General features: G+C 34.7%; 1 protein-coding gene across 3 annotated transcripts in view; it reads right to left on the reverse strand.

The window, feature by feature from the left end:
* Positions 1-15,284, reverse strand: part of nr5a1.L (nuclear receptor subfamily 5 group A member 1 L homeolog) — a 100,165-nt gene that overhangs the window by 59,509 nt on the left and 25,372 nt on the right. For 2 of the 3 annotated variants that reach the window (XM_041571850.1, XM_041571849.1), the window contains 2 exons: positions 14,015-14,133; positions 4,424-4,565 (listed from right to left, as the gene is read on the reverse strand). In XM_041571850.1, coding sequence (XP_041427784.1) covers positions 4,424-4,565; positions 14,015-14,133 — 261 coding nt within the window. 3 annotated transcript variants of the gene reach the window in all.

Genomic DNA, 15,284 nt, shown 5'->3' on the forward strand with positions numbered 1-15,284 from the left:
TGGTCATATTAGCCATTTTGGTTTCAAATATGGTGGACCAAAGTGCCTAAAACAGTGTAGAATCGGCAGCTGCCTAAATGGCCAGATCATTTTAATCTAAATAATCCATCTGATCACATACACATAACTAATCGTCTGAATGGATCTGCCAAAATGACCAAATCTGCTTGGGTCAGTTCCAACTGAACCGGGCTTTTTGCTTAGCAAGCACATAGACAGAAGTTTGTCATTTTGGAGGAAATAGTCCAAAGACTTGATATGTGGAACGCTTCAAATTATAGGAAAGGCATCTCCCATAGAATTGATTTTAGGCAAAATTTGTAAGAATTATTTCTTTCTTCTCTGTAATATCTGTGATTAAATGTAATGCTATTCAATGCTGCCATTACATATGTCAGCACAAGGAGGAAGTAATTTATTTTTGCTCCATGCTAAAGAAATGGGACCTGTTATCCAGAATGCACAGGACCTGGGGTCTTCTGGATAGTGTTTCTTGGATTTGGATCTTCACACCTTCAAGTCTACTAAAAAATTATTTAAACATTAAACCCAATAGGCTGGTTTTGCTTCCAATAAGGATTAATTATATCTTTGTTTGAATCAAGTACAAGGTCTATGAGATGCAACCTTTGCGTAATTTGGAGCATTCTGGATAACAGGTTTTTGATAACCGATCCTATACCTGTACTATATTGGGTTTATTAATGGTTACAGATTTCCAAATTGCAGAACATGTCTTAACCTGAAAACCTGGTCCCAAGCATTCTGGATTATAGATCCCATACCCATAGGATGTTTTTAAGTAGTTGGGCTAAAGACATCTGGATGAATTGTTTTGTAGACTAAAAGGCAAGTTAATTGAATGAAAATACTGATTCCTCTGAGGAAGAGGCTCAGCCCTGGTTGCATTTAGAAAGGCAGCGAGAGTGGGAAAGTCTCAATCGTATGGGTTTTTCTATAATGTGGTAGCAATTCTGCCAGCATGCTTAAAGGAAGCAAATTTCCTGCATTTCATATCCTATATAGCTGACTATAAATGGCGCAGAATTATATCTAGCTATCTCAGAACAAATTACACATTTAATACATAATAAAACTGAGTAACAGTGACCTTAATATTGTTTTATTGTTTGTTACAAAACTCAAGCATACAACAGACACTTCGAGAAAGCAATCTTTATACCTTTCAGACTAATCCTCCACTGCATAGGGTGAACAGTTAAAGAATTAAAGGTATGGGATCCGTTGTCCGGAAACCTGTTATCTAGAAAGTACCACATTACGGGAAGCCCATCTCCCGTAGACTCCTTTTTAATTAAATAATTCAGATTTTTAAAATTGATTCCCTTTTTCTTTGTAATAAAGAAACCGTACTTTGTACTTGCTCCAAATTTAATTTGAATGAATCTTTATTGATCCTATTGGATTTATTAAATGTTTAAATTAATTTTAAGCAGATTAAGGGGGTTATTTATTAGAATCCGAATGTTAAAATCTCCTAAAAAAAGTCCTGTATAAGTCAATGGTAGAGACACCTATCTCAATTTGAGGTTTTTGTGGTCTGCACTGGATTTAGCCCGAAAATCTTCTTTTTCTGGGTTTTCAGGCAAAAACTCAAGCAATTCAGGAACAAAGCCCAAAGAATTTTAGCAATTCCAGAAAAATTTAAGCGATTCGGAATTTCACTCGATTTTATTGATTTTTTTTTTCCTCGATCCGATTAAATTGAGTTTTTATTATTAATAAATAAGCTAAAATTGGGCAAGGGAGTGTGGTCATGATTTTTATTGATAATATATGAGATAAATTCGGATTTTAGTAAATGAAAAACAATCTGGAAAACCCCAAGTCCCGAGCATTCTGGATAATAGGTACCATGTCTGTATTATTCATGTGTTATAAAGACACAATACCTCTACACAGCCATGCCATGAAAAAAAAAATGAAATACACACATTTCCACAAACAGGGTAAATAACATTTGAACTCCTGCCTTGACCTCCTGCTAACAAAAAGTGGAGCAAAAAGAAATGACTCCCCCTTGTCCAGACATTTGTAACAGTAGCATTGAACAGCATTACGTTTTATCTCTGAAACTGCCAGCTGAATGCTTCACTGAATCAGTTTATGGTGTAATTGGGCATCTGACCTGTATACAGTGCACATGGTTCTATAGCTTATAATAATGGCTGACTCTAGGTACATGTGTTGAACATTTAAATACAGGTATAGGATCCCTTATCCGGAAATCCGATATCCAGAAAGCTCTGAATTACGGAATGGCTCCCATATCCAAATAATCCAAATTATTTTTTTAAATTTAAAAAAAATTAATTTTTTTTAAATTATTTCCTTTTTCACTGTAATAATAAAACTGTAGCTTGTACTTGATCCCAACTAAGATATAATTAATCCTTATTGGAAGCTAAACCAGCCTATTGGGTTTATTTAATGTTTAAATGAATTTCTAGTAGACTTAAGGCATGAAGACCTAAGTTACCGACCATTCTGGATAACAGGTCCCATACCTGTATTGTTATTTTTCAAGATATATATATATATATATATATATATATATATATATATATATATATATATATATATATATATATATATATATATAAACCAAAAACAAAAAAACACACTCACAGGACTTTAGTTAGTGCAAACAAAGTGGTATAAATTTATGTTATAGGGTTGTTGAGCCTATGCAATTTTTTTATATAATTGTATAAATAGGGAAAGCATTGTTGGTGAATTGCTGATGCTAGGAATGAAAATGATTGGATACTTTCTTGATGAATGAGCAGAGTTAATTTGCTGTGAGCAACCAAAATGTAAACTAAACCTTTGCATTGGAAGGGATGCAGGGGGCTATAGTACTAGCCTTAAAGGGATACTGTCATGGAAAAAAAAAAAATTTCAAAATGAATCAGTTAATAGTGCTGCTCCAGCAGAATTCTGCACTGAAATCCATTTCTCAAAAGTGCAAACAGATTTTTTTATATTCAATTTTGAAATCTGACATGGGGCTAGACATTTTGTCAATTTCCCAGCTGCCCCAAGTCATGTGACTTGTGCTCTGATAAACTTCAATCTCTCTTTACTGCTGTACTGCAAGTTGGAGTGATATCACCCCCTCCCTTCCCCCCCCAGCAGCCTAACAAAAGAACAATGGGAAGGTAACCAGATAACAGCTCCCTAACACAAGATAACAGTTGCCTGGTAGATCTAAGAACAACACTCAATAGTAAAAACCCATGTCCCACTGAGACACATTCAGTTACATTGAGAAGGAAAAACAGCAGCCTGCCAGAAAGCATTTCTATCCTGAAGTGTAGGCACACGTCACATGACTTGGGGCAGCTGGGAAATTGACAAAATGTCTAGCCCCATGTCAGATTTTAAAATTAAATATAAAAAAATCTGTTTGCTCTTTTGAGAAATGGATTTCAGTGCAGAATTCTGCTGGAACAGCACTATTAACTGATTCATTTTGAAAAAATGTTTTTTTCCCATGACAGTATCCCTTTAAGCTACAATGATCATGCTTCCAAATCTGGCTGCATTTTCTTATGAAATCTTCGTCAAGTCCTTTCAGTGATATTAGTGTATTATTGGGTGCTAATAAAGTTTGCTGATCAGCACCTACAGCAGTTCATGGAAGATGTGTAAGGCCACAGATGCTATAGAGAGGGATGCCAAGATTACAGAATATGGTGTTAACGTGACCATTTTTGAGGCATGGATCATAAGTGTCCTTCATTAGCTAATATTCCGGCATACGCTCAATATAAATAATATGAATGATAATTAAATAATTATCATAATAATACTGCAAAATTAGACAAATTATGGAGCATAATATGTGATTTATTGTTTTTTAAAGTGCTGAGGATCAGAGCATTGATGGCACTGGCTGCAAAAGGCCATCTAATCAGTGCTGACAACTCTTCAAGTTGGTTCTTGGTCTATGCCACAGCAATGACAATATGTGAAGCTGCTAGCACTAATATGGTTACAAATGATCATCTCAAGTATTGGTTTATTACATTAGTACTGGAATGGGATCTGCTATCTGGAAACCCATTATCCAGAAAGCTCTGAAATATACCATCTCCCATACTACATTATACATTACAATTTGGATTATAATCAAATCATCCAAATTTTTAAAAATGATTTCCTTTTTCTCTGTAATAATAAAACGGTGCCTTGCTAAGATATAATTAATCCTTATTGGAGGCAAAACCAGGCTATTGGGTTTATTTAACGTTTACATGATTTTCTAGTAGAGCATTCTGGAAAACAGGTCCCATACCTGTAATACATTAGTATTGGTTTGTTATTATTATTATTGGTTTATAATACTCAAAATTACATTGTTTGTGCAAAAAAAATTTAAAAACCTTCAGTGGCTTACCTTCCAATCTCATCCCGACATTAAGACATTTCTGAAAGCGACAGTATGGACATCTCTTCCTTTGGGTCTTGTCTATTTTGCAACTCTGGTTCTCTGTGCAAGTATAACGCTTGTTGTTCTGGACGGTTCTCTTAAAGAAACCCTAGGACGGCATGGAAGAAGACAAGTGATCAAAAAAACCAAGAAAGCAAGGAACATAAAATCAGTTACAGGGCCAAAAATCTGTATTCATCAAATCATCTAATATAGAACATGACTGAAATATCTCCATCTCATTACATTTCACTATCAACATGACCACTGTCACTACCAGTTCTGGTCAAACCTCTCTCCTTTAGACAAAGTGTTTGAAGACCTCTGGAGACCAAAGTCCCACTATGCCTACATTCTTATTGTATAATACATTATCTTTTATATTTCTTATCACAGAGATATATGGATTGTGAACCAAATAATTATTTCCATGGTATCTATGTTAGTAGCTGAGCTTTCAGTTTAAGGCCTATGGCACACGTGATGTTTTGATCAATGTAGTGCTCTTGAGGAGGATCAGCCAGTATGCCCATCCCTGCCTGCAGCCAATTCTTATCATTTTGGAAATATTCTCCCTGTCACAGTTTCTAGGAGCATCAGTCAAGGGATTGTTAGGAAACCTCAACAGCCTGGTGCCATAACACACTCCTTTTTAAATTTAATTGGCTGCATGTGATTGTACATAATACCTCCATCATTCATTTTTAGTTTTTCCTTTTGTCTAGATATATGCCTGGTGTCGTATTATGCATTGTACCTATTTGCACAAAAAACAAATAATAAAACAATTAAATATATGTTTTTTTAAATAACCCAAATGCCACTTTTAGCCTTATATAATTTTTTTCCCCATAACAGTTCCCACACGATATTTAATGTTTAACCTCTTGCTTTGCATCCCCGACAATAGCTTATTCATCCTTTTGTTTGCTTTGCACATGGTTCCCACACTGCATTTAATGAAATCCTACTGCATTGTCCCATTGCCGTTATTTTTCTACATATTGCTTTTCAATTGTCAAAAAAAGAAAAAAAAATATGATGCATCGGATAAATATTCATGCCGAGTTATTTTACAGTCATACAGGTTTAGAGGTTGCGACTCTCAAGCAGTGGATCTTTAAACAATGATCCGTGTGAACAATGGAATTCGTTGTCTATTATTTGAAGCAGCAAAACCCCCTCCCAGTCAATGTAAGTGTAGATACGAAAGAGTATGACAGCATTTACAGAACAGTGTTTCAGGGAACAGAATTTCCGACTGTAACAAAAGCTTTGCACACTGCAAAGGAGATTAGTATAAAAGATAATTTTCAAGGTCAATTTTTCAGTGTTGCACACCCCTAAAAAAAAATAGCTAAATGGCTGCATATTGCATTTTAAGATATCATTTCAAAAAATATTTTGTTGTGGGGTGGGAATACAGGTATACCCGACCCCGACAGATATACCTGTATATGCCTTCTAATTAATAGAATCTATTATTCAGAATGCTGGGGAACCTGAGGTTTTCTGGAAAAGGGATCTCTCTGTAATTTGGATAACTATAGCTTTAGTCTGCCAAATCATTTAAAACATGAAATAAACTCAATAGGATTGTTTAGCCTCCAATATGGCTTCATGTAACTTCGTTGGCAAGGTACTGTTTTATTGCTACAGAAAAATCATTTTAAAAAAAAAATGTAGAAATATTTGCGTAAAATGAACTCTAATGGGAGATGGTCTTTCCCTAATTCAAAGTGTTCTTGGATATTTAATTTGTAGTCTCAAAGTGTATAATTAGATATAATAGAAAATACTAATTTATTGGTATTTCTTTGATAAAATGTTTATAGTTCCCTATGAATGGCAGATGGAAGTAGCCAGAGTCTCCAGGTGACAATTTCATACTGAAGTGCCCAGGGGCATGGCACATGAGGTACTGTTATTGCCACTACCTGCTCATAGGTGGAGTGTGAGTTTTTAAGGTAGGTTAAAGGGATACTGTCATGGAAAAACATGTTTTTTTCAAAACACATCAGTTAATAGTGCTGCTCCAGCAGAATTCTGTACTGAAATCCATTTTTCAAAAGAGCAAACAGGTATATTCAATTTTAAAATCTGACATGGGGCTAGACATATTGTCAGTTCCCCAGCTGCCCCCAGTCATGTGACTTGTGCTCTGATAAACTTTAATCACTCTTTACTGCTGTACTGCAAGTTGGAGTGATATCACCCCCTCCCCCCCCCCCAGCAGCCTAACAACAGAACAATGGGAAGGTAACGAGATAGCCGCTCCCTAACACAAAATAACAGCTCCCTGGAAGATCCAAGAACAGCACTCAATAGTAAAAGCCAAGTCCCACTGAGACGCATTCAGTTACATTAAGTAGGAGAAATAAAAGCTGCCAGAAAGTAATTCCATCCTAAAGTGTAGGCACAAGTCACATGACTGTGGCAGCTGGGAAACTGACAAAATGTCTAGCCCCATGCCAGATTTCAAAATTGAATATAAAAAAAAATCTGTTTGCTCTTTTGAGAAATGGATTTAAGTACAGAATTCTGCTGGAAGCACTATTAACTGATGTGTTTTGGAAAAAGCATGTTTTTCCACGATAGTATCCCTTTAAGGTAGGTTAATTGAAGACTACAGCAATTCCATCATAGCATCCCAGCACCAGTGCCACATATAATACCCCAGAACCCATGGCCTGATAAATGTAGTGCCAATTTCATGTATAATACCCCAATGACAGGTAAAATACTATATCAATTTAATGTATAATATCCTAAGAACACACAGCAGAATAAATAATGTGCTATGTTGTCCATGTATAATATCCTCATAACACAATGCAAGCTAAATACAGTGTCCATTCCATGAGTCATGCCCATAAGGCACACAAGTGCACATGTTAATTCCCTGCATTATTCCATCATTATCTATAATGTATCTGTAGTAAACTCACTGGTGTTGGATTGCCCCTCCAAGCCTTCATTAAAATATGTACCTACTGTCATTTCAGATGCTGGTGGGTACTGGACAACCTGGCTGGGATATTTCCCATTTCACAGATAAGGAAGCAATTTGAAGTTAAAGTTGACATTTTGATGGCTGTCAGAAGTAGTGATCATCAAAAAACCAAGTCCCATGTCCCTTACAGTATCTAAAAAATGCATTTGACTGCACATTCTATTCCAGCATAACCGTTATTGCTTACTACCTTGCACCTGGACAAGCCATTGCTAGTGTTAGTGGAAAATGCAACAGAAAAGGGTTCAATGGATTCTTAGCAAATGTAACAATACAAGGCTAATCCCATTTTTGACCCAAAAACTAGTCCAATACTAATTTTGAAATGAGGGTGTATTTATTTCCCACTTGTATTTAAAACTAGGATCAGGGTTTTTTTCTTTCCAGGTTTGTCTAGATAATCTACAAAAAAAATTATTTTTGATCAAAAACAGAGGAACTAGAATTTTTCATGTTTGCATCGGATTTCTCCAAGTGCTCTGCGTTTCTCACACATGAAAATTAATTGATAGAATAGTTTGCTTCTAATAAAGTTGATCCTAGGTTGTGTACAATATGCATGCATGGGCACGTGCAGTAGAGACATTAGCTTGACAGGAAATTTAGGGGAATGATTATAGATTCTCGGCAGGGCTCTGTGCAATGTTCCGACACGTGCTTGTATACATATATATATATGTGTGTGTGTGTGTATATATATATATATTCTCTTTTTTCACTTAGTGTCGGCTTATGAATACTTTGTACAAACTTTGCAATAAAAAATAAGTTTTACCTGAGGGCTATATATTGGAGTGCTGGGGTTAAGTTGTGTAGTTTGCATATCAAGCCACACCTACATGCACCCAATAAAAAGCTGCATTTCAGTGTTTTACATACTATTTCTAACCTGCACCCAGGCAGTCGGCCTTTATTGCATGAGTGCTCCAGCCTGACGAGGAGAATATATATATATATATATATATATATATATATATATATATATATATATATATATATATATATATATATATAAACATCATATAAAACTGCACTCACAGGACCTTTGTAGTGAAAAAGTGGCAATTTATTAAACCCATAAATTCTATTCTCAAATGCAGATAATTAGAAAAATTCATAAGTGCTCTCCTAATGCAATGTACTGTATGTAGATTGCAGTGGTAAATGATATTTACATATAATATACCTATTCCATTCAGAATGATTAGAATGATTATAAAGCATGGCATAGCGATAAACACACTTATGAGACTGAGCTGAGTGACCTCTTGGTCTAGCATACAATAATCACTCATATGGCGACAAAAACATCCACTCAGGAGTAGTGTGGGAAGATCTGCCTTGTATCATTCTCAGATATGAATCACATTCTTAAAAGTTATCATAATGAATCCTCCTGAACACTGACCCCTCTGATCTGCACTATTTTTCATCACACTATATTCTTTTTATTCATGAACAGAAATAATGTACTTTACCAGTATAAGCACCCTCAAGTCTTTAGGTCTTTGTGGGAATCCACAGTAGTAAATGTGTGCATGTATTTTCCTTTTCTATTAAACTGCAAGTATACACATTCTGTATTAATTAAGTATTTAATAGTGAGAGTGAATAGGAGCGTACAAGGCAAAGGTTAAGTGAAAGAAATATATGTTCCACTATTGTTCATGGCATACAGTTTATAAACATTGTACAGCTCTGTATAGGCTCAATTTCACTGCATGTGTGTGTACATACTAATAAATAGCAAAGAAAAAGGTTGGGTTACTCAGAAAAAGAAAAGGGTATATAGGTAGAGAAAAATAATACAGATAACTAGATTGAGCCAGGCAGATTAAGAGAGACTCCTGTCAATAGGGGAAGGCAAGTATATAGAGAGAAATAGTAAGGCAAGGCAATGGAAAATAAGACGTATATGCTAAATCACAAGCCAGTATAGTAGGATGGACACATTAAAGCATAGAAAGACAAGACAATAGATAAACTGGAAAATGTGTACAGAGGTGGGGTTATTACAAAGGCTCATTGGGAGATAGGTGGGCTGAGAGCTGGATTATAGACTGGGAGGTGGGGAGAAAGCAAAAGGAATCATGAAATGGGGGAAAAAGGAACAGTAACAGCAAAAATGATCCGATTTCATAGCAGATAACAGATAAGCTCTGTACATTACAATGGGTTTTGAAAATTAGACCCATTAAAATTAGAAAATTAAACCTATCTCATATGAAATAAGTTGTGTGTTGCCATTATATAGTTTAGTTGTAGGTGCTTGATCAACAAATGCACACCTTACATATAAAAGTGAATATTTGCAGTTTATTTTTTTATTGATCCTTTAAGAAATAACATAGGAGGTGATAAGTAGAGGGGGAGATGGATAGGTGGATTAAAAGGTGGATAGGAAGGGGGAATATTAGACTGGTAGCTGTACAACTGGATTAGGAGTAGTTGATGGAAAGGTGGATGAGAATATGGATAGCTGGACCAGGAGATGACTAGTTGGATTGGGAGAGAGATGCATCAAGAGATAGATAGATAGATAGATAGATAGATAGATAGATAGATAGATAGATAGATAGATAGATAGATAGATAGATAGATAGATAGATTGGAATAGAGAAAGAGATTAATCAAAGATCAATGAGGTTGGCAGGTCTGGTACAGTTATCATATGGATAATACATATATATCCATTTTTAAGGATGAAAGAATTGAGAGACATTTATGTCATGAGATACATGGACAGACAGACTTAACCTGATGTAGGTAGTCATACAGAAGAGACTAAGACAAATATAGACACTCCATAGTTTGCAGGTCAACAACTTCTGTCTTGCACAAAGAGGTACATAGACAAAGTTACTGAAAGACAATTGTAGTTATAAGTAGACTCAGCAGGGCATAGATGGATAGATAAATGCATATGCGCAAGATAAATTATGTTAGATGGGTGAAAGGGAATTCTCAAATTTGGCCTCACAGACCTCGGTGGATGCATGGCCATACAGGGTATCGATGGATAGATGGAAATAAACTAAAATAGGCAGAGATTTGGCCAGGCAGACCTATAGGGATAAACATTGATGGATGGATGGATGAAGGGTTTGTTGCTGCTAAATTTTTGAAATGACTGCAACTGATAATTCGAGTTATATTTCAGATTTTTTTTTCCACCACAATTTTCTTGAACAGTGGAGAAAAGCGGTGATAAACATATGTTGAGTCAACCATAAACATAAATTGATCAGCAGAAATATAGATTTAAATATGAATATAGACAGATAAAATACATGGTTAGTTATGGATTGAAATGCAGACATGCAGACATACTGAGCATTTTTAATATATGCAGATGGAGAATAGGGGAGACAGGAAAAAATCTGAGGGTCACGATGTCAATGAATAGATGTAGGTAGCTAAATAATAATACACATACAGCAGAGCTGAAACAAGTAACCAGGAGGACGCTCTGCCGTTAAGGATGGATTCTGGGAGTTTACATTCTCCAAAATCTGGAGTGCTAAATATTGCCCATTGCTAGATGATGAACTCTGTGTTCTCCTTTTCTCCTTTTGATAAATATGCCCCTTAAAATCCTACACTAGTGAACAGGGAGAAGTGGAGTTCCTCTTTGTCAAACATGTGGCCAACTCGTATTTATTTATTTATTAAATAGTGAAAATAAAGTTGGATTTACAGATGTAAATACTGCAGAGGAATTAGTAGGCAAATCATCATGGCATATTCAGTTAATGGTAATTCCATAGCTCTGTCCACTTATATACGATCATTCAAAAATCTCCTCTGGTTTTTAATAAATGTGTCCTCTGTCTTTGATAAATATGTCCTTCACATAGAATGACTCTGACATATAGTTGAAAAAATTTGCCACATACTGACCTTGTATAAAGCTATTGTGTATCCACTGCTGTATATGTTCTTATATGAAATATCTTGTGTGTCTTGTTCTGCTGAGCCTAGTTGTTTTTTTGTGCTCATTACCCTGTAGACCATTTTTTTTCTCATAACGACAGAAAATTCTGCCATACTTTTAGAGTGTAAGCTGTAATGTCCAGGGCCAATATACCCCCCCCCATGTATAAACCAGTATTGTCTGTGATCTGTGTGTTTGATTGATAAACCTTCCTATTGTACAGTGCTACTAAATATGTTAGAGCTTTATGAATATAGGTATGGGATTTATCCAGGATGCTTGGATTTTCCAGATATGAGAGATTTCAATAATTTGGATCAAGTATGAATCTGGATGCATATAGCTCGGTGAGCATCGAGTGCCAATGTACGGTTTTATTAATATGGGCAATCATTTAAATAAATTAGAATTACTTGCTTCAAAGGACTCTATGGGAGGTGGCTTTTTGGATAACGGGTATCCAGATAACAAATCCCATGTTCATAATAATAAATACAGAATTAAAACAAACACAATATGACCATATTCCTCTCCCAAGATGTATTTTGTATACATATAATTATATATAATCTAAAGGGGATTGGTACAACACAGGTATATAAAGCGGGAATACAAGATGACACATTTATTTATTTTTATATATATATATATATATATATATATATATATATATATATATATATATATATATATATATATATATATAACAAGGGAAAGTTGTGCTCACCACTAGTTTTTAAAAACATTAGGCGGGGGTGCAATGAGGGTGTGACCACAAAATACATATAGACAAATACAAGATTCCTCTGCACTCAACCCATTATCAATATATTTAAGACATCTCTGTCTTAAATATATTGATAATGGGTTGAGTGCAGAGGAATCTTGTATTTGTCTATATGTATTTTGTGGTCACACCCTCATTGCACCCCCACCTAATGTTTTTAAAAACTAGTGGTGAGCACAACTTTCCCTTGTTTGTTATAGTTCTACAAGAGCAGTGACCAGCTCCATGTTGTAGCTCCCACCCCCTCCAACTATAGTCAGGTGATCCCACTGGTGTCTAATAAAAGGGCAGCCAAGTTTGGGAGTTTTACTTTGAAAGCAGCTAGTAAGTTGCAGGTAAAACGTATTCGTCCCTTTTATAAAATGTATAATTAAACCATAGAATTCTTAATGAATCAGATGAAAATTGAGCATAGGACTGGCCAGATATGGGATGACTTTGACGTAGTTGGCCAGCTTAAATATATGGCAATATATGGACAAACAATCCCTGTTTTGTTTAAAGGGTAAGGCATTTTTCAGTAGCAGTATGCACAAAATGTCTCTGTCTTAAATATATTGATAATGGGTTGAGTGCAGAGGAATCTTGTATTTGTCTATATATATATATATATATATATATATATATATATATATATATATATACACATATCAATGCAGAAGAACAGCACTCACATGATTTGCTGAATCAAACTTCCAAAGGTTTATTTTGCTCAACGTTTCGGTCAGGAATCAAACAGTGCAGACTTGACGAATGTCCCTGTGGGCGATCGAAACGTTGAGCAATCTTTGGAAGATTGATTCAGCAAGTCCTGTGAGTGACGTTTTTCTGCATTGCTTATGTTGTTTCTCAGCTCAGGCACCCAGGTGAAACAACTGTCTATGGTGTGCACCTTATGTCTCTCTCTCAATAAAAAAAAAAAAAAAAAATATATATATATATATATATATATATATATATATATATATATATATATATATATATATATATATATATATATATATATATATATATATATATATATATATATATATATATATATATATATATATATATATATATATATATATATAGTACAATAAGTCCTCTGCATGCACCCATTATCAATATATCAAAGACAAAAAGGGGTTTGGCACAACACAGGACTTTTAGCATTTAGCACAATTTCAATGTTGATTACGAACGTACTGTCAAAGAAACACACATATATATAATGTTTGCATACCACACTTGCAGAACCTAATAGCTGCAGCTTTACAGGAGAGAGCAACATTCATAAAGCTGAAACATTTTTTAAAGCAACTCTTCCAAATATTAATGTGCATTAAAAGTTACCTATAGGTCATGCTGATCATTTTTATTTTTGCTGATATGTCTGCTAATGTGAGTAATTGTTGAAGTTCCTAAACCTGAGTGTTCCCTTCTCAAAAGTTTCTAATGCTATAAGTATTGTATGGCAATACGATGAATAGTATGCAAAGCTAATGTTATGATAGATGTAAATAAAAAAATGTTTAATTTCTGGTGTCAGTATCTTTCTAAAGCCCTTACCCTGTGTCACCCAGAGAAAAGCTGCCCTTAGCCTCTTATCTATCATAGGGATATAGTATAATCTGCATGTCTTTTCATTCATGTCATATTTTATCATATATTAATACTTGCCTTATTCTTACCAATACCTATATATACCTACTTACCTATAACAATAAAAAAAAAACTGATTTATTACTTACACTATATAATGATTCAGTCAGTGCCTAAACTGCACACCTGCGACTAGTCACAATTCTGTTCCCACTGTCTCACCGACCCCGTTTCCCTTACCTTGCAGCTCTCGCAGGTCAGCAGTCCATAGTGATATCCCGATACCTTGTCCCCGCACACAGGACACATCTCGTCCAGATCTTCATCATAACCGTAATCCATCCCCGGGCTCTGGCTCCCTGTGTGTGAGACAGACAGAGACAACGGGCCATCAGCTTGTCTGTCCGGCTCCTGCAGCATCATCATCATTTATTAAAGGGGTACACCCTCATATTGGTCTAAAGCACTAATGCATTCATCCCTTCTGTCACTCAATACACGTGCAGCTTGGAATAGAGCAGGAGTGTCCAGACTTTACTAATGTGAGGTCTACTTTTAGAGATGTTGTTCCAATATGATCTACATCCATATATGTATTGTTAGCATTCTATTCCATGGGAAATATTACTTAAATATTGATTGAACGAACAACTATTTCTTATGTAACCATAACATAATAAATATCTGAATGAAAAGCATGAAATAGGAAGGTGATTTAGACAAGCTGTTTGTTGGCATTGTCTTGAGATCTACTGATTGCCAGCTAAAGGCTACAGATCCCAATAAACCTTTTGGGCACCCCTGGATTAGAGCAAACTAAAGAAGAATATATTATGTGTGTCTACACTATATATATATATATATATATATATATATATATATATATATATATATATATATATATATCTATATATATATATATATCTCAAAAGGTAAAGACTGGCACACTCAGGAGAGTTTATTTGACGTTATGGTCCTAAACCAGGACCATCGACAGCTGTTCCTGACGGAGGTCCTGGTTTAGGACCGAAAATTTCGAATAAACTCTTTTTTTTTTTTTTGCATAATATACAAACCCAGACTGTGCCAGTGTTTACCTTTTGTTTTACATGTTTCACTTGGCACCCAGGTCACACTCTGTATGTGGAGTGTACCGATTTAACTGTGTGTGTATATGTATATATAGATATAGATATATCTATATCTCTATATCTATATATATATATATATATATATATATATAAAAATACTTTCCCTTGTTTGTTATATATATATATATATATATATATAAATTATTTCCCTTGTTTGTTACATATATATATATATATATATATTATATTATATTTATTTGTATCACAACATTACATATATATATATATATATATATATATATATATATATATATATGTAATGTTGTGATACAAATAAATACACTTCATTCACAAGAAATCAAGAGTGTGCTGATCCTTCATTGTTTTTTGTGTGTGTGTATGTGTATATATATATATAT

The sequence above is a fragment of the Xenopus laevis genome, chromosome 8L (genome assembly GCF_017654675.1).
Source record: "Xenopus laevis strain J_2021 chromosome 8L, Xenopus_laevis_v10.1, whole genome shotgun sequence".
In the NCBI taxonomy this organism is placed as follows: Eukaryota; Metazoa; Chordata; class Amphibia; order Anura; family Pipidae; genus Xenopus; species Xenopus laevis.